We start from the raw sequence: 21666 nt of genomic DNA on the forward strand, positions 1-21666 counted from the left end.
TTCTCCCTCACCAAACACGGATCTGAAATGCTTGTTCATAATTTCTGCCATTTCTATTTCCCCTGTGTATTCTATTCCTCCTTGTAGTTTCACTAATTCTTGTTTGTTTTTCAGTTTGTTGTTTACAAATCTATAGAATAGATTTGGTTGGTCTTCACGTTTTTCTATGACATCCTTTTTGTGTTTTCTCTTTTCTTCTCTGCACACTTGTACATATTCATTTCTATAATCAGTATATATTTTCCATTTCTCGGGTTTTTTGTCTTTTCTCCATAAGCCAAACTTTATTCCTTATATCTTTTAACTGTCTACATCTTTAGTTGTACCAAAATTTTTCATATCCTTTTTCTTGTTGTCAAAAATTTCCATTTCTCTTCTAATGTTGTTTCCTCTTTGTATATCTTTTCCCAGTCTGCTTTTTTTTATTGTTTCATTTTATCAAAACTTGTTTTTCCATATATCATTCTTCTCTTTCCATATTGTTCGTTTTTTATGTATTTTTCTTCATTTAGTTCCAGTTCTACTAATATGTATTAACTTTTACTTAGTGGTGTCTTATATTCAATCTTGTCCACTATTTCAGGTTCTGATGTGATTATTAGGTCTAGTCTCGATGGCTCTTCCTCATTTCTATACCTAGTATTGTCTTGTATCCATTGTGTCATTGTATATTCTATAATCATATGAAGTAGTACATTTCCCCATAGGTCATCTCCACACTCCACTGTCATTTCTTCCCAGCAGATTTCTTTACAATTAATGTCACCCATTATAATTATTCTTCCTCCATCACCCATTATCTTAATTAGTGTTATCTTTGTATCTTCTATCGTATTCTTGTGTTCTCTCCCTTCCCACGAAGCCGTTTTAGGAGGCACATAATTTACCACAAACTTCCTGCTTTTCTTGTCCCTGTCCTCTATTTCCATCATGATCATTTCCACTCTATTCTTTCCATATGTAACATTCCTCACATTTATATCTTTCTTAGTCAGGAACATAACTCCACCACCTTGTTTCATTTCTCTGTTTCTGATCCAATAATTATATGCACCATGTCCTACACTGTTGGGTGGTAATGGACCTTTCAATTTTGTCTCCATAATTCCCATTATGTCAGGTTCCTTTTCCATTAGGTAATCATTCTGTTCATTCAAGCCTGTTATTAATCCGTCTATATTTGTGAAGGACACTTTTAATTTTCTGCTACCTCCATCCTATTTTCTGTGTTTCTATGCTATGATACACTACTCTCCAATAGAATTTCCCTTTGTCTGACTCTGTTTTGTTCTCGTTTTTTCCCTAGCTTCGATTCTTTTTGTTTTCTCATCCTCTTTTCCCTCTTTATCCATCTCTCTTTTTATCCATACCTGTTTATACTGATCACTTTCTGCTAGTTTTCCTGTTTTTGATAAGACATTCTCTGCTGTCGTTTGTGACCTGGATTTAGCCTTAATTGGTTTGGTCTTGTCTACATTGTATTTCCCAATTCTATATATTTCTTAAATTTCTTTCCATATTTCCTGTCCACTTTCTTGAAATATTCTTAGTATCCTGTTCACTCTTTCTCCTCTTTTACTCCTGTAGTTCTATTTGGGTTATGTTTCTCTTCCATTCCTAACATAATTATACATTTCTTTTTATCTGCTAAGTCTCTTACTATATTCTCCTTTTCTCTCGTTACTTTAATAACTGTGTCCTTAGTGTGCTCCTTCATCTGTTGTTTCACTATATATCTAAATTTAATGTTGCTATTTTCCTGAATCTTTTTCCAACCACTTACCTCTTTTTCTATGGACGCTCTATTCTCTTTATTATCATTCTTTAATCTCTCATTCTCATCCTTTACTTCTCTTGTCTTTTTAATTCTTCTATCCATTTAGGTTTTGGTTCTCCTTTAGTTCTTTCAGGTTCTTTCAATTTATCTACTCTTTGTACAATCAGTGCAAGTTGACTGAACCTAACCTCCCACTGTTCGTTCATTTTTGCTAGTTTTTCCTCTAGACTTGCTAATCGGGGGAGGTTGTCATCTCCTCCCTCATTAAATCCATGGAAATAATTATCTTCACCTTCCATTGCGCTGCTCTTATCTATATTTCTAATTTTTACATTTTTACTAATCTCTTCGACTTCACCTCTATCGTCTGCGCACCTTTTGTTGACATTCCTTCTGACTTCCGGGGCCCGTTCGTCCCCTTCCTCATTTCCTTCCATTTTCCTCAGTAATCCCTCCCCTTCTCCTTTTTCTTCACCTTCCCACTACACCACGAGCTTTCCCCTTCCCTACTAATACAACACAGGTACTCCCTCGTCGTTGAGATCCACGAAAAATTATTTTTTTTCCTGGAGTTCCAATCTTCGTTGTCACTTCGATTGTCGTGTGTGTATGTGTGTGTGTGTGTGTGTGTATGTGGTCACAACAATGGCCATAGATCGATCGGTGAAATGGCAAATGAACTTCAATATCTCTAAGTGTAGCGTGTTAAACAACCCCGAAAATAGATACAGCTTATATAACACGCTTTTAGAGAAAACTGAGTGCAAGAGACACTTGGGAGTTCTAGTGAGTCCGGACCTTAAAACCAGGAAACAGTGCATTAGCAACAGGAATAAAGCTAACAGAGCATTAGGTTTCATTGCTAGGACGGTAATGAATAGAAGTGCAGAGGTCATTATCAAACTCTATCTAGCGATAGTTAGCGTGTTAAACAACCCCGAAAATAGATACAGCTTATATAACACGCTTTTAGAGAAAACTAAGTGCGAGACTTGGGAGTTCTAGTGAGTCCGGACCTTAAAACCAGGAAACAGTGCATTAGCACCAGGAATAAAGCTAACAGAGCATTAGGTTTCATTACTAGGACGGTAATGAATAGAAGTGCAGAGGTCATCATCAAACTCTATCTAGCGATAGTTAGACCCATCCTTGACTATGCGGTACAGTTTTGGTCTCCGTTCTACAGAATGGACATCAATTCACTGGAATCAGTACAGAGAAGAATGACCAAAATGATACATAGTCTCAAAAATCTGCCTTACGAAGAGAGGCTTAGGCACCTTAACTTACACTCTCTGGAAAAACGCAGAGTGCGGGGTGATCTAATAGAGGTGTTCAAGTGGATCAAAGGCTTTAACAAGGGTGATGCAAACAAGGTCATCATATTAAAACAACAAGGCAGGACTCGCAGTAATGGTTTTAAACTGGACAAATCGAGATTTAAGGAGATAAGCAAGAATTGGTTTACTAATAGGGTGGTCGACGAATGGAATAAACTTAGTAACCATGTAGTAAGCGCTGAAACTATCAGTTGCTTTAAGAAACGATTTGAAAACTTTATGGATGGGGATGACAGGTGGTGATGGATACGGAGCTGCCTAGTGTAGGCCTTATGGTTTCTTGCAGTTTCCTTCATGCTTATGTTCTTATAACCGAGCTTTGAGCTCTCAAATGGGAAGATAGTGTAACAGTTGGGCATCATAAGACCAGCACTTGATTTAAGACCATAATGAATGACGCATACACACACATTTTGTGTATATATATATATATATATATATACATAGATATATGTGTGTGTGTGTGTATGTGTGTGTATAAACCTGCACATACAAGATATCCCATAATTCTTATTATTACAAACGCAAAACTACATTCAAATAAACAAAAAGAACAAGTTACATTATAATAAAAACAATTATACGTTTTCATCATAACCAATGTAATAAGCGTTACCTTTCCTTCTCTTGAGTTTACAAACTTGAAGCAAAGCGAAGCTGTCGGAGCCCCTTCATTGGTTTTGTATCAATTTCAAATTAGAATCTTCTTTACCAAGTGCCACTTTTCTTTATTGGTTGAAGCTGCTGATGGGCTATTTCCTTCATATGTGCGTGATCTCCTTCGGCTTGAGCAATTCCTGGATTGAAACACTTCTTTGCCTCATCGACACTCGTCCTGAGTCATTCGTTTGTAGTGGACAAAGCAGCTTCGACTAACCCGTTATCGCTTTAACTCTTTTACCTCTCTTATCTTATTTCAATCGGCAATACGGTTATCGTATCCGCAACCGCAATCGCATATGGTCACGTCGATAACAGACTCTATGAATTCACTCACTCTCGTACCTGCTGAGATTACCAATTGCTATCAACATCAGTCCATGACGCTCATTCAACCCGGGTGAGATCGAGCGGTGGCGGCGGAGGAGGAGGAGGAGGAGGAGGAGGAGAGGAAGAAGATAGTGATGATGATGATTGGGGAAGTAGTGACCGTCCCCTACGGACCAAAGCTTCGAAATTAATCTGCGGTCAAGGATGGTGGGGTGGGGGGGGGTGAGTCCTGTAGGCAGAACGGTTTTATTGTGGTAAGTAGCGTAGATAGAAGTCGTGCTTAGGAGAGACAAACCCAAAGAGAGTTTTTCTCTTTAATGGTGATAGGCTTATTCTGTATAAAATACGATGGCATGCTCCGAGGAAACTCGGACGGTTGTCAGACATCTCTGTACATATATACAAATAGGATGCTCTCATAAGTTACACTTCTATATACAAAAGGGGATTGTTAGTTATGCTGCTACTAGGACTTTCAGTAATTCCACAGTCACTTACAATTTTTTTTTTTACTTTCTTTTATCTTCTTATATTTATAAGTAACTCATCTGTAGGCCCCATGCCTCTTTCGTCCTTCTTAGTCAAGTATGTGATATTCAAGGTGGGTGAATTAAACGTAAATTTTCTGCTTCCTTTCTCCCGAATAATATTACACTTCTACAACTTAGTTTGATTAAGTGCACCAGAGGACTCCCACCTGGCATCCTTGAACACCCACCAAGCCAAGTCTGCTTCGACGTCACTAATTCATCCAATAACTTTGAACGTTACAAATAAGTGCCACCCTTTACGAGCGTGACTTTACCTCCGTGCACCAATAATTTCTCTCCTCCTCCACCCTTTTCTCCAATCAGAAAGGCTGTTATACTGTCTCAAGCAATACTGCTTATGCAAGCAAGCTTAGTCACAAGCTTGAGTGGCTTAGTGTTTACATTTCGTCACATCAGCGCCAGTATCGATACCCTAGCTGGTGTTAACAAACTTTAGGCGGTGAACGAGATTATGTAACTCATCTCCGCCGGGATGTAGTGGGCACCTATTCAGCGTATCATGGTGTCCTTTGATGTCGGGAATCTGGTCATTTAGCTGTCATAAATTCAGGCCCTTGGGAGCATCCATGCCAGGCGAGCTATTTTGGGTGCCTGGCGGAAAGGGCTTTGTAGTACTGGTCCCCTTCTAAGCATGTGCAGTGAAAGAGTTAATAACACCCTTTTCTCCTCCCTATTCACACAAGCCGGGATGTTCCACCAGTGTTTCCTTTTTGTCTTGTTTGTCACATGATGGCTACTTGGGAAGGCGTGCAATGTGGTAGACTCTGGGCTCTCAGTGGATGAAAACTATTTTGAAACATATGTATCAAAGTTTCAGAGGGGTAAAACCATTTCGAATTTCAAGTATTAAACCTTTGAAAGCTTGAAACATCTCACTGAGTGATCCCCTTGATTTTTCTATGTTGTTTAATATTGTTTTGCAGTGTTAGTAGTGATGTATTGAGTGTGCTTGTAGTTGTGGAATACCATAGTAGAAATAAAAAATCAAGGGAAACAAGAACAAGAAAATCAGAAAATAGAAATAGTACAACAGCAGGTAGAAGAAAATGCTATAGAAATGGTAATTAAAATAATTAAAGTAAAGGAAAACTGGGTAAGAGACACAAAGGATAAAAAAGAGTATTGTAGTTTATGGTATTAAAGAAAAAACATACTGTACACAAATATCAAAAAGAAAAAGAAAAGAAATTGCAAAGGCAATTCTGAAAGAGGTTCAAAAGGAGAGACAGGAATGGGCAAAGAGATTGAAGAAAATCATAGGATGGGACAATACTCTAGAGAAAAACACTAAAGGCCACTAAAAATCATACTAAGGTCTCAAATGATAGCTGAAGAGGTACTATCAAAAGCAGCAAAGCTGGCAAATAGTGAAAGTTACAAAAATGTATGGATAAAAGAGGAATTGAGTGATGAGGTAAAATATAAAGAAAAGACACTTAGAAATAAAGCTAATGAAAAAATGAGAGAAGAATGGAGACTGAAAAGAATTTTTTTTTTTTTTAGAGTACTGGACCTAAGTCTGAGAAAATGGTACATAAAAGAAAAGAAACATAAACCAAAAAAGAGAAGAAAGAATAAATTAATGACATATACTAACACAGACAGTATGATTTCAGGACTAAACAAATTAAATGACTATCTGTTAATAGAGAAACCAGACATGAGAATTGTGGAGACAAAATTAAAAGATCCACTACCATTGAATACTGTGGGACAAGGCCTATACAACCATTGGGCAAAAAAATGGAATGGAGAAACAGGATGGAGTAATGATTTTGACAAAGATAACAGAAGGAAAAAATAATGTGGATTTGATTATGATTAAAGTTGAAATCTAAATCATGAAAAGTACAAAATTTATAGTAATATATGTGCCCCCAAAAACACAGGCTTGGACAGATAGTGATCATTCCAAAATACTGGAAGACACAAAGAATGCATTAGTTGAATTATTGAAAGGAGGAAACATAATAATTATGGGTGGCTTTAACTCAAAAGAAATACATTGGGAAGAAATGACAGTGAAAGGTGGAGATAAACTTTAGGGAAATATTCTACTGGATATGACTATTAAATACACATTGACTCAATGGGTAAAGGAAAATACCAGATATAGAAACAATGAAGAACCATTGAGACTAGATTTGACATTTACATCAGAGCCTGAAATTGTGGATAAAATGGAATACAAGACACCAATTGGGAAGAGTGAACACATACTAACAGAGTTTGAACTAAAAGAACAAACTGATTTGAGAAGGAATGAGAAACAAAGAAAAGGAAGACTAATGTACAACAAAATGGATTTTGAAAAACTTAGATAATTTTTTTCAAAATGCAAACTGGGAATATTTTTTAAATAAAGAAACAAAGACGGAAGAGAAATGTTCAGTTTCTCAGCAACATCTTCAAAGAATGTTAACTTGTTGTCAATAGCAGCACCTATATCTCTCTCATTGGTGATTTCCATCAACTTGCTATTCAAACTGTATCCTTCACCTTCATTATTTTCCTGCATACTACATACATACATACATATACCAAAGGCTTTTTCCTTCTTACACGGGGGGTAACCAAAAAGAAAAAGGCATAGAAATCACTCCCACCCATTTCATTTCCCATATATTCCACTCCCCTCCACCCTCCTCCCTCCCTGCTATCTTGACACCTCCTGGTGCATACTAAATCTCATATATTTACATCTATCTAGGTGAAACCATAACCATTCCTCCTTTTTTCATGTTGCTGATGTCATGATGAAAATGGTCAACAACCTTGTCTATTGTGTATCTGCTTATATATTTTTGCTCCCATTTTCAATACCTGGAAAATCATTAAACAATATGACAAATAATAAACGTCATAACATTGAAACCTAAGGAACTCCATAATATTGTCAATTTTCCAATCTTGAGGTAATTCACCACTATTGCATGACTGTTCGAATAAAATCTTTAATGGCAAAGCTAACTTATCCTCCACTTTCTTAGTTATATGTGGACCAAGTTGACTGTTTTTTTTTATCTTCATAATGGCATGTTTTATCTTGACATTTAAGAACTGAAGGGTTGATGTTGTTGGTATATTCTTGGATTGAATAACTGGAGCATCACTTATTGGTTTATCTTTAAACATACTGCTGAAGTACATTGCTAAAATATCAGCTTTTTCCTTATCTGATACTGCCTTGTTCATTTTCTCACCATCATTGTAAATATCTGGAATACCACATCTTTTAACTAATTTATTATGAACATACTTCCAAAAAACTTTGGAGTAGTCTTTAACCATATTTGGTATATTTCTTTCCTTATTTTCAAAGCCTTCCTTGTCTCCACTCAAACTTGATCATTTACTATTTTGTATTCCTTTTCCACTTCTAAAAATTATTTGTATTTAACACCACAAAGTCCATTTTTGTCCTAATGTTCTTTATTCTATCTCACAAAGCCTTCATCCTTTTAATTTTTGTACCACAATTCTTTACCAATAATGTAGTTCCTTGTTTCTTCTTTTTCTTTGTACTACATTTTCTTTGAATTACCTTACTGGAACACATTCTTTGACAACTTCCCATAACTATACAAAGGAATTCAATGGAAATGCAAATGGCAACAGACCTATTGGCCCTTATGGGGCTGCTTGTGAATTGAAAGGGGGTGTAAACAGTGGAAACAGTTAAGAACTACTGACTTAATTTAAGTGCATGACTTTATGATTCTAAGAAATAAGTTTGAGTGGGGTTGGAATCCATATATGTAGAAATTTTTTAAAGGTGTCAATTGTACTTGAACTAGTTTTGATTCACTGGTGTTTGATCTTTTACATGCCATTTTGTAACCATTACTTCTTGTGATATTATTATTGTCCACAATGAAATAATAATCTATGTTCATATTAATGAAGCCACAGAACATTCTAAAGACTTCAATTAAGTTACCCCGACATTCTATGTCTGACTAAGCTAAAGTTCCATTAGATGCTCTTTATAGGGTTTATTATGTAAACAAAGGATAATTTAAGTTATTTTACATTATACCTTTGCTATTTATCTTTTATAATGTATGGGAACCAAAGCTGAATATAGCATCTGAGATGGGATCTTACAAGAGAATTGTACGAAGTAATTATTACTTTTTCAGTCTTGTGTTCAAATGTTCTTCCAATTACTCCTGCTATTTGATGGTCTGTTTTTGCAACTTTTGTGTACTGAAGGGTCAGTTTTAGATCCTTAGATACTATGACACCTGCCGGTAGGTCTTTTTCTTTATCTGATTTCTAAAGCTGGTTACCACTCTTTGAACCATTCCTTACAGTTATTTTTGTTGCCTATATGTAAAATTTAAAATTCATCAATGTTAAATTCCATTTGCCATCCATTACTCCACTCAACTAGATGATTAAATTCAGTCCGTAGTTGACCCCTATCTGCTACATTCCTGGTTTTACTAGCAACTTTAGATTTATCCACAAATTTTGAGATTTTACATATCAGAACACTATCAATGTTATTTGCATAAATAAAAAATAGAACCAGACCAGGCAGAGATTACTGGGGGAACATTGCTCACTAAATCAGACTAGTCAGACTAATTTCTATTGATTACAACCCACTGTTTTCTCTCAGTTTATCAAACTTGACCAAATTATGTTTATTACCTATGATACCATGAGAGTGTAAATTACTGAGGAGCTGGTTATGTGGGACCTTAACAAAAACTTTTCAAAAATCCAAATATAATATATTGAATGATTTGTTTTCTCTTGAAACACTGCCATTTTTCTTTAATATTACCTTCATGTAACATTTCTTCCCAATCCAAGTTAAATTTCTGTCTCAATAGATCAAAATATGCTTTTTCATGTAAACTTTTTTTCAGTATTAATGGAGAAAGAAATACAAACATGATCACTTTTTCCAATTTCATTTACAACTGTTTCATCTTTACTTAGAGCCAATTCCAATATATTTCAAACACCTATACCTCTATGTCTGGTGGTTTCTTTTATATGTTGTGTCAGAAACCCACCATACATTCATTCAATGAAATTTCAAGAAATACAATTTATTCCAAAATTAATGGTATACATACATACATATACCAAGGCTTTTTCCCCCTTTCAAGGGAGGTAGCCAAAAAGGGAAAGGCATAAAAACACTCCCACCCATTTTATCCCTAAATACACTCCACACCCCTCCCACCCTCCCTCTCATCTGAGCACCTCCTGGATGACGGGTCATCCCTGCACCCTGCCCACCGCCCTGGGTCAGAAGCAGTGTCGCAAGACACAGCACATCCACAGCAAGGCCGCTTCATTTAATCGGCGACCCCCTTGCATATAAGGAGAGGACGGGGAGAAATCAATTAATTACTGGAGATTTAAAATCCCACACAACTATAGTTTCACCAAATACCTGCTCCAGGGATCTCCATCTACCACATAAAACTTTCCCAGACTTCTCTGCCTTTGCCTAGCCCCTTTTCTAAGATTTTTTATTTGCCTCTCTTTTATTGCTCTTATTTTGTATGCATTTTCAATATTTTGGCTTTTATACCATCTTTCAATGTCACCAAAATTTGTCTTTCTCTGGAATTGTTCCTCTCATTCATCAACTTGCTCAGCCTTATACTTTCCTACTAGTTCCACTTGCATAATATCTTCGTATAGATATCCATATCTATCTTACTACACATTTCCTTAACATAGTATCCTACTTAATTCTATTAGCCTGAAGACACCAGGTTTTTACCTCCTCTGGTACCCCATACATTATTTCTACTTTGCATCCTATTTTGAACTTCATCAGTAACTTTCTTTACTAACTCACTTTCATTTACTTGGCTCCTTTGTTTTGTTTTTGGATTCATTTAATCTCTTATTACAATATGTCTTTATGTGTTGTTTCTAAGTCAGAACCTTAGTTAGGATGTTACTTTTGATTTTTCACAATTCATTTCCAACATATTAAAACTTGCTTTCTGTGTCCATCTCCAAATTTGTCAACCTAGCCTCTCTTTCATCTTATGTTTTGTAATAAGAGACAAAAGTTTACTCACCACCACATTACACTTGGTGACTAGCTTCAATGTTCCTCAAAAGTTTATAAACTTTATGTTTTAGGCTCTCACAACTTATATTGTGCATCTGATCACACAAATTGCATATTACTGACTTTTCATTATTTCCCATCTTGTTTCTGCAAGAACTACAATGTTATTCCTTTTCTTTACCCCTGGTACAAATGGTTCCTCCAACCCCCATCAGCTGATTACCTGAAGCCATCTTTCTTATTTTTGTGCTTACTGTAAAAACACATTCAAACTTACTTTGATCCTAATTGAGACAATCTAAATTCATCTCCCAATCACCATGGTTAAATAAAAACACTGATATGAAAACAGAAATTTTACAAGTTAACTGGAACTACTCAAAAACATGCCTGCAATTCACTACCACCACATTGATATACTCAGTGACAACAGCCACTTCAAATGAGTATTGAGTGGTCTGAAGCAACTTGACTCGTTCATCAAAATTACATGATATTTAGTTTAGATTATGGTGAATAAACCTTCCAATATAATGTAAAATATTTCCTGATATTTTAGGAGATATATAATTATTCCTTTTGCGAAATTGGGCTCTTATTGAATTTTGAGTATTCTAGACCAAAATAAAACATTCTATATAGAACCCCTGCAGCACAAGAATATATTGTAGCCTTGGAATCATACTCACTAATTAGCAGTTTATATTTATGGCAGTTGCATGCTTAGCATGCGAGAATGTATACATTGAATAAGGGCTTTGACAATATTTCTGTCTCCAACATCAGCAGGGCCCATATGCAATCGGAATTAACCTAAAAACAGGCAACAGAAAGCAATGAATAGATGATAAAAATATCTTCCAAACTACGAATACATGTACACGCTTGACCAGTGATTAAAATAATGCTTGCTAATTACCTGTGATTGCAAAATTGATTACGCCTCTAGATCTCAGGAATCTCGAAGAAAATTAATGTATATACATAAATCTTCTTTCAAACACAGGTTCACGATATTTACACTTGGCCTGACAATCGCAATATACAATTTAACAGAGAAAACTCATATGCATGGTTTATTAAGGGAAGACTTTTCTGAATTGATTCGCTGCGTGAACTATTGTTGGACTAATTTTCTTTTTCTAGATGTGTCCAGAGATGAGGGTGATGGAGATGGGACATTTCCTTCTTAAAAAGGATGATAAAGGATGGATGGATTCTAACGACTGCGATGTGTTGGATGACCTGCGATGTTTACTAACTTCATCAAATTAATTAGGGGCATACGCCAGGGAGCGCGTTGCTTCACTCACACGACGACGCCAATCCCCATGGTCTCTCCAAACAAGCTCTTATGCAGCCACCATTCCCATTCCAAACAACTCTCGAGCCATGAATTTTGTGGATGTCCTCTTCGTCTCCTCCATCGAGGGTTATATTTTGTGGTGACAACCCTGTAGGGTCAACATCAGAGAAACATGCCACATGCCCATATAGCTGGAGTTGACGTTCATGAATTATGCTGGTTAATGGCCTAAACTGAGTCTCATAGTACCGACTCTGGTTTGATACAAAGTAATTCCAGCGATACCCCACGATTTTTCGAAGGCGTTTAGTACCAAACACATCGAGAAGCCTCTTCAAGACAGCATTGAATTCCCATGGCTCACGACCGTACAGCAGGACAGAGAGCACAAGTGACTTGAATATTCGAATTTTAGTCCTCCGGCATAAATAACGACAATGTCATATACTCTGGTTGAGAGACTCCACAACACCATGGGCAATGTCAATCGCATTGATGGTGTCTATTATCTTATCTACAGTGGATCTGAAACTTTCTTCGGTGCTGCATAGGAAGCGGTACATGGTGAACAATAAAGTGTTGTGTTTTTCAACCTTTGTACCCACTAGTGCTGGGCAAATACCGCTAATTTCAATACCGGAATTACCGGTAAACAACAATGCCGTTACCGGAATTACCGGTAATTTACCGGTAAAAGACTCGTGAGATAGTAGTGACGTCCCAAGTTCGAGTCGCCTTTATGACTTAAATCTAAACAAATTTCATCCTACTATGGTGTGTAGTCACAAGTTTTGTAACGTCGTCACTATAAAAATCCTGCGCTCCGAGTCGTTACTCCAACTCTCGTGGGCGGGGAGTAGGGAGGGGGTGCGTGTAAGGTCACAGCATTACCTCCTCTCCCTCAGTGCATAGGCCTACGCACCAATCCCCCCTCCCCCTCTCACACCCTCTCTATGTAGGTGCAATTTCATACAAAGAATATATTTTTCACATAGAAACACAATTTCATAAAAGAAAAATAATTACATGCATCATTTTTACACATTACACATAAAAATTCATTTCCAAAATCACCCATTTTTCATTTAGTCAGGACAAAGTTTTTTTGTACAATTGAGGTAATAAAGGTTTTGTGCGAGATGAATTGACATACGTAGGTCATTTTCATAATGTTTTTTTTACCAAGTTCCTCTTATATTAGGCTCAGGAACACAATCTCAACCCTTTGAATTTCTGTCAAAGTTTTTTTCAATTGTTCATAGTTGCCATTTTTTATATTGGAATTACGTTAATTTTGTATTAGCAGGACTCTACGATCCCTATATTTATATTATAGTACCTTTAAATGGACAAAAGACACACGCATATGTTTTATTTTAATTTTTTATTCTGTGCATCCATTTGGATACATGCCCACCGGAACATAGGCTGACTAATCGAATACGTACATTTTGCACTGAACCTCTGCGGGCCGAGATGCGAACAAAACGATCTAGCACGACTGTTAATTTTCATATTCGAATACGTACATTTCGTACTGTGCATCTGTGGGCCGAGAAGGGAGCAGGACGATCTAGCACGTTGAATACGTTCCTGTTAATTTTCATCCTACGTAGGGCTGTCAGTACTGTCACTCAGTACCACCAAGCCGAAACGTGCTTACCGCTCTCTGAGTATTATGGGATAGCTTATCGGTTAACGGAGCCTAAACGGTAGCAGATTTTTTGCTGGTAAGCTACCGTCAAGGTTGTTACCGATAAAACCCGTAACTACCGGTAGCTGCCCACCACTACCGTCAGTACCATCACTCAGTACCACCAAGCCGAGACGTGCTTACCGCTCCACGAGTGTTTGCTATAGCTTATCGGTTAACGGAACCTTAACGGTAGCAGAATTATTGCCGGTAAGCTACCGTCAAGGCTGTTACCGATAAAACCGGTAACTTTACCGGTAGCTGCCCACCACTAGTACCCAGTATTTAGCAGTAGCTGTCTGAGAAGGAACAGATTCTCGAAACACTTGCTGCTGTATCAGACTTTAAGTAATCCATTAATTCTCCATGCATTTGGTTAACTCGATCCGTTCTGAAGATGGCTTAATATGGTATGTTGATTTCGCTGTCTTGTATACCTGGGTGTAGGCGGGTTTCTGCAATGGCAATAATCATACATCTCTTCGTCTTCTAGATCCGTGAGGAAGGGGATGTTTTATCGGTTGCTTGTGTGACACAACCCTTGGACATTCGTATACAGAGATTTTTCTATTAAACTCTGCTTGTGCATGGTGGTGTGCAGGGATGTAGTGGTGTAGAAGTGCTTGAGGGTACATCATAACCTGATTCGTTCATATAAGTTGGTCGTTTATTGTTTGGGTAACTAGGCTTGATATGTGGTTCTGGGTTCCTGATTGTTGCATTTCCAGGTTCTCCATTCTGTTTTCAAAGTTTTAATCAGCCCTAATATATATATATATGTGTGTGTGCGTGTGTATTCACTTGGTCTTTGGATCACGTGTTGGACTCGTGATCGACAGCTATTTCCCTCCTGGAAGAGAGCTCAGAGCTCGTAGGTCCGATCTATGGATAATGCTATGACCTTGCACACACACACACACCCAACTCCCCGCCCACGAGAGTCAGAGTAACGACCCGAAGCGCAGCGGTACCGAAATAATTTCGGCCCTAGGCAGGATTCGAACCATGAGCTGCGGGCCACTATTGTGGCAGCTCAGTGCTCTACCAACTACGCCACCGAGTCGTGTGCGTGCGTGTGTGTGTGTGTGTGTATTTACAGCTCTATTTTCGGGGTATGAAGGAGAGTTTGCAGCACAGCTGTCATTTGTTCAAGCTTGCTGTTCAGCTAGTATTTCTGATCTTGAGAGAGGGAGTTTGACTTCGTCTTGGGTGTGGTCATTTGTTGGGATCCCTGTGTGATTTCCTTTATATGTGTGAACCTGCAGTCTTCACTGAAGGACTGATAACTTGAAATTGAATGTCTTCAGATTTTTCAGTGGTAGTTAGAGCACTGGGATCCTAATTTGTATCCTTGTTTATCCTTATTGCCGAATTTTATCAACCTTTGGCAGGGCTTGGGGTGTAAAAAGAGAAATTCTTACCATTTACGCCGTGTTTGCAGCAGTGCTTTCTGCAGTATTTGTTTGTTTGTTTGTTTTTTACATTATGTGAAAGCTTCTGGGTGGTCTGGCTTTGGGTAGTAGTTTCCTTTATGGTCTCTTTGCTCTTTGTTGTAAGCTGCTCAGCATTCTTCGTAAACTGGGGTTTGGGAAACTTCCTCCCCAGACTCCGAGTGAACGTACTTCTTTTGATCTTGTTGATCATGCTGTGTGGCTCCTGGCTCATTGCTCAACGACCTGGTTTACGAACACTTCTTGGACCTATGGCCTCCAGTACCTCTTTGATCCAGCTGTTCTCGTATCGATCACATTTAAGTGTGGAACACATTTCGTACGTGGAACTTCTGTTAGACTTAGAGAGATTCCTTAACTGGTACCTGGGAAGTTTGCGACAGTAGTAGTGGATCCACTCTTTGCAGTCGTCACAGCGGTTGACGTGGTTCATATGGCCCTTGTGGCCACACATGACACATATACCTGCATTGTTTAGGCGGCTGTGCACTCTGTGTATCTAATCACTACAAACACTTCACTGTATTTTATTTTTACGACCACAGTTTCTGTTCTATGTCCATAACACCTGTTCTATTTCATCTATTATGCTTATGTAATTCATTTATTACTTTAATGATTCTTGTTACTTTGTACGCATCGTATCGGGGCTCACCCAAACATGTTCTCCCACGTCGGGCAATGATGTTAAAGAGATTAAATCATGAAAAGTGTTCACAAAAAGAATGATGAGAGGGGAAAGGAAAGAGTAGGGAGGAGGAGGAATAGTAGGAGGAGGAGGAGGCTTGGGGGAGGGAAGTGTAGGGATGAGGAGGCTTAGGAGATACAGTAAGGCCTCAGTCGTCCATGACCACTTATTAGTTGGGCAAAATGTGTTGGGAAGGTAGATTGGATTATGACTGGCACCCTTGTTCAAGTTCTAAACAAACTACGGACCATAGGACTAGCCCGATCCTTGGTTACACTCCTCGTTCTTAAATTTCAATTTCATTTTCCTTCTGCAGCCACTATAGACACAGCCGTCTGTGAATGATGCAGTTCTCAAGCCATATTCAAGAACAGGTCAGCAAGGCCTAATAGAGTACTTGGATAAATCAAACACACTTTCACGGCCATGGACAAGACCGCCTTCCTCACCTGGAACATGTCTCGGTAATTTGGTCCCCAAAGCTGAAAAGAGACAAGGATGCACTTGAAAGAGCACAGAGACGGGAACAAGATTGTTTACAGGACTGTCTCACTTATCCTATTCAGAGCGACTTCCTAGTCTTCAACTCCCAACACTCCAGTTTAGAAGGCATAGAACTGACCTTATACAAGCTTTCAAGATTATGAAGAACATTGATCAGGTAGACTACAGGAGGGAATGCAACAACAGGTGTGGAAGAGCATTGTTCAAGCCAACAGCGACCAGAGGTCACAACTTAAAGCTACAATTACAACACCAAACTAGCTACAGAAAAAACTCCCTACCTGCAAGAATTAAAGAACCATGGAACAGGCTGAGCCAAGAAACCATTAGTGCCAAAACAGTAGAATCTTTTAAAAGTAAAATCGCGAAAGAATTGTCTACTAGAGAAGACATCTACAAGTACAACTTTTCCTACTGACCTCTCGGTGCATAGGGGGTGCAACCTTCACACTAGTACCACTCATTCAACCTAGGTATGTCTTATTACCCTTCGGGGTACCTAATGGCCAATACTAAAGGTAATTGCTAAAGGTAATAAGTGATTCACTCACAAATCATTCAGTTCCTTATCTCCTCCTGTGACACTCCTCACCCTGTGTTAAAGGAAGAAAAAGAAAGAAAAAAAAATGTAACCACACGAGCACACGTCCACACTCTACACCAATACCTATTATTTATCTGCGGCAATGTTGTATTGAGAGGAATTCCACAGGAAAAATTAATTAAAACACAAACTAGAAAAGGGAATATATATATATATATATGTATATTCGTTTTTTACTGGGACAAAACCGAAAAATATCTCTGCCAAACAATGAATACATGTACACACTTGACCAATGATTGTTTATTACCTGTATGACTGTGCTGTGCTTGGTAATTCTATATCCCATATATGCCCCAGGAACCATAAAGATTCTTGCAAGTCCTTACAGAAACCTCTTTCAAACACAGCTTTACGGTGTTCACTCCTGGCCAGACAAATCCTAACGCACAATTTGATATACAGGTAGAGAACCGAGATTCATTGTTTATAAAGGGATGACCTTTAAATAAATAAAAGCCCGGTAGGCTACATACTATACCAAAGAAAAATTTCGTTGGCCACATACTATACCGGCACCTAGATTGCTTTAATAGTTTGAAAGCGCTAACCGCGACCAAATTAAGAGGGATGCACCGAGGAACGCGCCCAGCTCTAGTTATTGAATTCCCACATCAGTGCTCGCAGTAACGCCCTGTTACTGGACACTCACAGAAATAGAATTTCAGTGTCAAACACAAGCTAATTCTAAAATATTCACTTGTGAGCTGTTTACATTATATTTTTCCTTATATATCTTACTGAACAATATTACCAAATTTGGTTTGGTATAGGAAATACAAAGGCGGCAAATTCTGAGAAAATTATAAACAGCCAATACCTCCAGATGCTGACCAAATCCAGTCACCAGACACATAAGCTCCAAAAACAGGTCATTAAGCACCCCCACCCACCCCAGTTACTACATACCCAGAGCTCACTGTCAAAGAAACTCAAATATATATTGCCTCGAGACTCACTTTAAGAAAGATATGTTAGATGTAGACACATCAATCTACTACATTTAATACATGATGGACAGAGACACTAGAGGTCTTGGAAGCATCATAAGTCAGAAATTATCCCACACAGAAGTTCTCACAAATCGCTCAGATAATCAGATGGAAATGATTGCCCCCCATCAAACTGCCCGTATATAAATCACTCATAAACCACAACCAATCAGAAAATGATGTCGCAAGCTTCACAAAAGCAACAAATTTCAACTGAACAAGCGAACACATCACAACTTGACCTAGCAAGGTTAATTTCAGGAGTTACAAGAGAAGAACAAGGACATGCAAAACTACTTCTCAAGACCACAAACAGGCTTTCTTGGTACAAGTAATAAAACAAAAACATTTGGTAACAAATTGGATTTATTCTTTGTCAACAATTAACAATTCATTATATGACACCTGATATCACTTAGAAGGACTTCATTGAAATATGAGAGTTGTGTCTCAAAGGATAAAATAAACACTGCTGAATATATTACCATATATTTACAGTAACACAAATAACAAGGGCATATACTCCAAACAACTTTCCACAATGCTAAAGTAAACAGAACATGTTGAAGTGCATAAGACAGAATGAGTGGAAGGGTGGTGAGGTAAACACCAGGAACCATTCCTGGTGTTTACCTCACCACCCTTCTAAATAGAACATCTTTAAGTTGCATTATGCAAATATCTATATCCACCAGTTACACTATTCTTTAATATTCTTAATAATTTTTCATAATTACAAGAACATTTGTGTAATTAATGGAACATTTAAGAATCTTTAACTATGAACAAATATGCAATTATACAATAGGCCAATCAAAGGTCAATCAAATAACTTCACAACTGATAGTAAACCAACTAACATTTACAACTAAAAGTGTGTGTGATGACTTACCAACCAAACAGGTCTATAACAGTGGATCAATACTTAAAAGCTGAAAGTACCATCACAGAGCAAAGTTAAATATTTCAGGTCACACTGGAGTGACCTCTCACCAGTGTGGGTCTTCACACATGAGATCAAGTTTTTGTGAGGAAGTGTGAGTCACCACACGACATTTGAAATCAGTCCTTTGCGAGGAAGCTGAAAAGACCTCTTTCCTGTATGGGTCTCCATGTAATGTCTAAGGTCCCTTTTCTCTGAGAAAGCTGCATAGCACAGGTCATACTTGAAAGGCTCCTCTCCAGTGTGGGCCATCGTATGTTGTTTGAGATTACTCTTTTGAAAGAAAGCTGCATCACATAGATAACACTAAAAAGACTTCTCTCTAGTGTGGGTCACCATATGTTTTTTGAGATAATTCTTTCGTGAGAAAGCCGCCTCACATAGGTCACACCGGAAAGACTTCTCTCCAGTGTGGACAACTGTATGTCGTTTGAGATCACCCTTTGCTAGGAAAGCTGCATCACACAGGTCACACTTGAAGGGCTTCTCTCCTGTGTGAGTCATGATGTGATGTTTGAGACGACACTTTCCTGAGAAAGCTGCATCACACAGGTCACATTGGAATGGCTTCTCTCCAGTGTGCGTCATCATGTGACGTTTTAGAGTACTCTTTCCTGTGAAAGCTGCATCGCACAGGTCACACTTGAAAGGTTTTTTCCCAGTGTGGGTCACCTCATGATACTTGAGAGCACTCTTTACTGAGAAAGTTGCATCACACAGGTCACACTTGAAAGGCTTCTCTCCAGTGTGGGTCACCATGTGTCGTTCGAGAATATGCTTTCGTGAGAAACCTTCATCACACAGGTCACACTTGAAAGGCATCTCTCCAGTGTGGGTCATCATGTGATATCTAAGAATAGTCTTTCCTGAGAAAGCTGCATTACACTGGTCACATTGGAAAGGTTTCTCTCCAGTGTGGGTCATCGTGTGACATTTGAGAGCATTCTTTGCTGGGAAAGCAGCATCACACAGGTCACACTTGAAAGGCTTCTCTCCTGTGTGAATAGTCACATGATATTTGAGAGCACTTCTTCCTGAGAAAACTGCATTGCACAGGTCACACTTGAAAGGTTTCTCTCCAGTGTGGGTCATCACATGATATTTGAGAGAACCCTTTCCTGGGAAAGCTGCATCGCACAGGTCACACTTGAAAGGCTTCTCTCCGGAGTGGGTCATCAAGTGATATTTGAGAATACCCTTTCTTGAGAAAGCTGCATCACACAGGTCACACTTGAAAGGCTTTTCTCCAGTGTGGGTCATCATGTGATATTTGAGACGACACTTTCCTGAGAAAGCTGCATCACACATGCTGCATTGGAAAGGCTTCTCTCCAGTGTGGGTCATCATGTGATATTTGAGAGCACTCTTTCCTGAGAATGCTGCACCACATAGGTCACACTTGAAAGGCTTCTCTCCAGTGTGGGTCATCATGTGATATGTGAGAGAACTCTTTCCTGAGAAAGCGGCATCACACAGGTCACATTTGAAAGGCTTCTCTCCAGTGTGGATCACCATGTGTCGTTTGAGATGACTTTTTCGTGAGACAGCTACATCACACAGGTTACATTTGAAAGGCTTCTCTGCAGTGTGGGTCATCATGTGATCTTTAAGACTAATCTTTCTTGAGAAAGTTGCATTACACTGGTCACATTGGAAAGGTTTCTCTCCAGTGTGGGTCATCACATGATATCTAAAATCACCCATAAGATAGGTATGCTGCAGATGCCACACCAGATTCTCTTTATCATATTACAAATAATCTTCAGATGCCTCTTCCAAGGAATTGTTGATATTTAACCTCGTCCTGAAAGAAAACATACAATAAGTTTGACATCTAACTTGTTGAGAGCATGTAATAAGAGCATATACAAATATAATGGGGCATTAACTAAAATGCAGTAGGGTAAGGGAAAAAACAACTTGTTTCAAAGAAGAAACTTAAAGAACAAAGAAATGAGAAGTTGAACAAATTCTAAAAATGGTGTTGTGCAGGAAAAAAAAAAATGGGACAGTAAAAACTAATCAGTAAATAATAAGGCAAAAGAATAGCTGCAAAATACTGCAATGAGATAGAGGACACAAGAAAGAGATTGCTGTATAATGCAGGATACAACAGCATAGTTGGAAATAAGAAGTTTAATTTTAGCATAGAACCACTACACACACAATGATCAATGTTATACATCAATGTCAATGAGATTCATAAGAATCTCTTATTTATTTTTACAGCAAATCACTTCTTTTCAATTTTGTGGCGACTCCACACCCCTCCCCTAACCTCAGGGTTAGTGGGAAACAAGTAACATTGCACAGAAATACCACCAGAAGCCTATAAATAAAAATATAAAATATTGATTTTTGACACAACTGTGTGAAAGTAAATTACTCCTAATCAATCTGTCCTAACTTGTCCCTACCTGCACCTAGGCTAAGCTCAATTTACCTCTCCCTTCCATCAAATATCATTACAAGGAGCACGGTTGGAATAGCTTGTTCATTTATATTCACTGAAAACAGCCACTTCAAATAACTTATAAGTACTGTGCAATTTCATTAACCAAAGTGTAGCAAGGTAAGAGAACAAACAACTCATACCAAAGAAGTTTAAAGGAAGAAGAAAAAAATGGATGATTGAACCAATATTGAAATAAAAGGACAAACTGGAAAAAACAGGTACTGATGAAGTGTAAATCAATAGGGAAATAAGATGCCATGGGAGTGGATGAATAAACATTACAAAGAGAATAATAAAAAAAAAAAAAAAAAATCAGAGTA

At 38.1% G+C, this 21666-nt stretch overlaps 2 protein-coding genes across 4 annotated transcripts in view; both read right to left on the reverse strand.

The window, feature by feature from the left end:
- The window catches only part of LOC143029888 (caspase-3-like), a 28382-nt gene extending 16606 nt beyond the window's left edge, over window positions 1–11776 (reverse strand). The window contains exon 1 of one of the 2 annotated variants that reach the window (XM_076193059.1): window positions 11630–11776. The gene's annotated coding sequence lies outside the window, so the exon portion shown is untranslated. Of the gene's footprint in view, window positions 1–3733; window positions 3989–11629 lie in introns of those variants that run through there. The other variant, XM_076193058.1, reaches the window with a different exon arrangement.
- A 6520-nt stretch (window positions 11777–18296) lies between these two features.
- The window catches only part of LOC143029889 (uncharacterized), a 4526-nt gene continuing 1156 nt past the window's right edge, over window positions 18297–21666 (reverse strand). For both annotated transcript variants that reach the window (XM_076193060.1, XM_076193061.1), the window contains exon 2: window positions 18297–20695. In XM_076193060.1, coding sequence (XP_076049175.1) covers window positions 19198–20595 — 1398 coding nt within the window. In that variant the 5' untranslated portion in view covers window positions 20596–20695 and the 3' untranslated portion in view covers window positions 18297–19197. The remainder of the gene's footprint in view (window positions 20696–21666) is intronic.

This window comes from Oratosquilla oratoria, chromosome 11 (assembly GCF_046742065.1).
Source record: "Oratosquilla oratoria isolate Oo_2021 chromosome 11, ASM4674206v1, whole genome shotgun sequence".
In the NCBI taxonomy this organism is placed as follows: Eukaryota; Metazoa; Arthropoda; class Malacostraca; order Stomatopoda; family Squillidae; genus Oratosquilla; species Oratosquilla oratoria.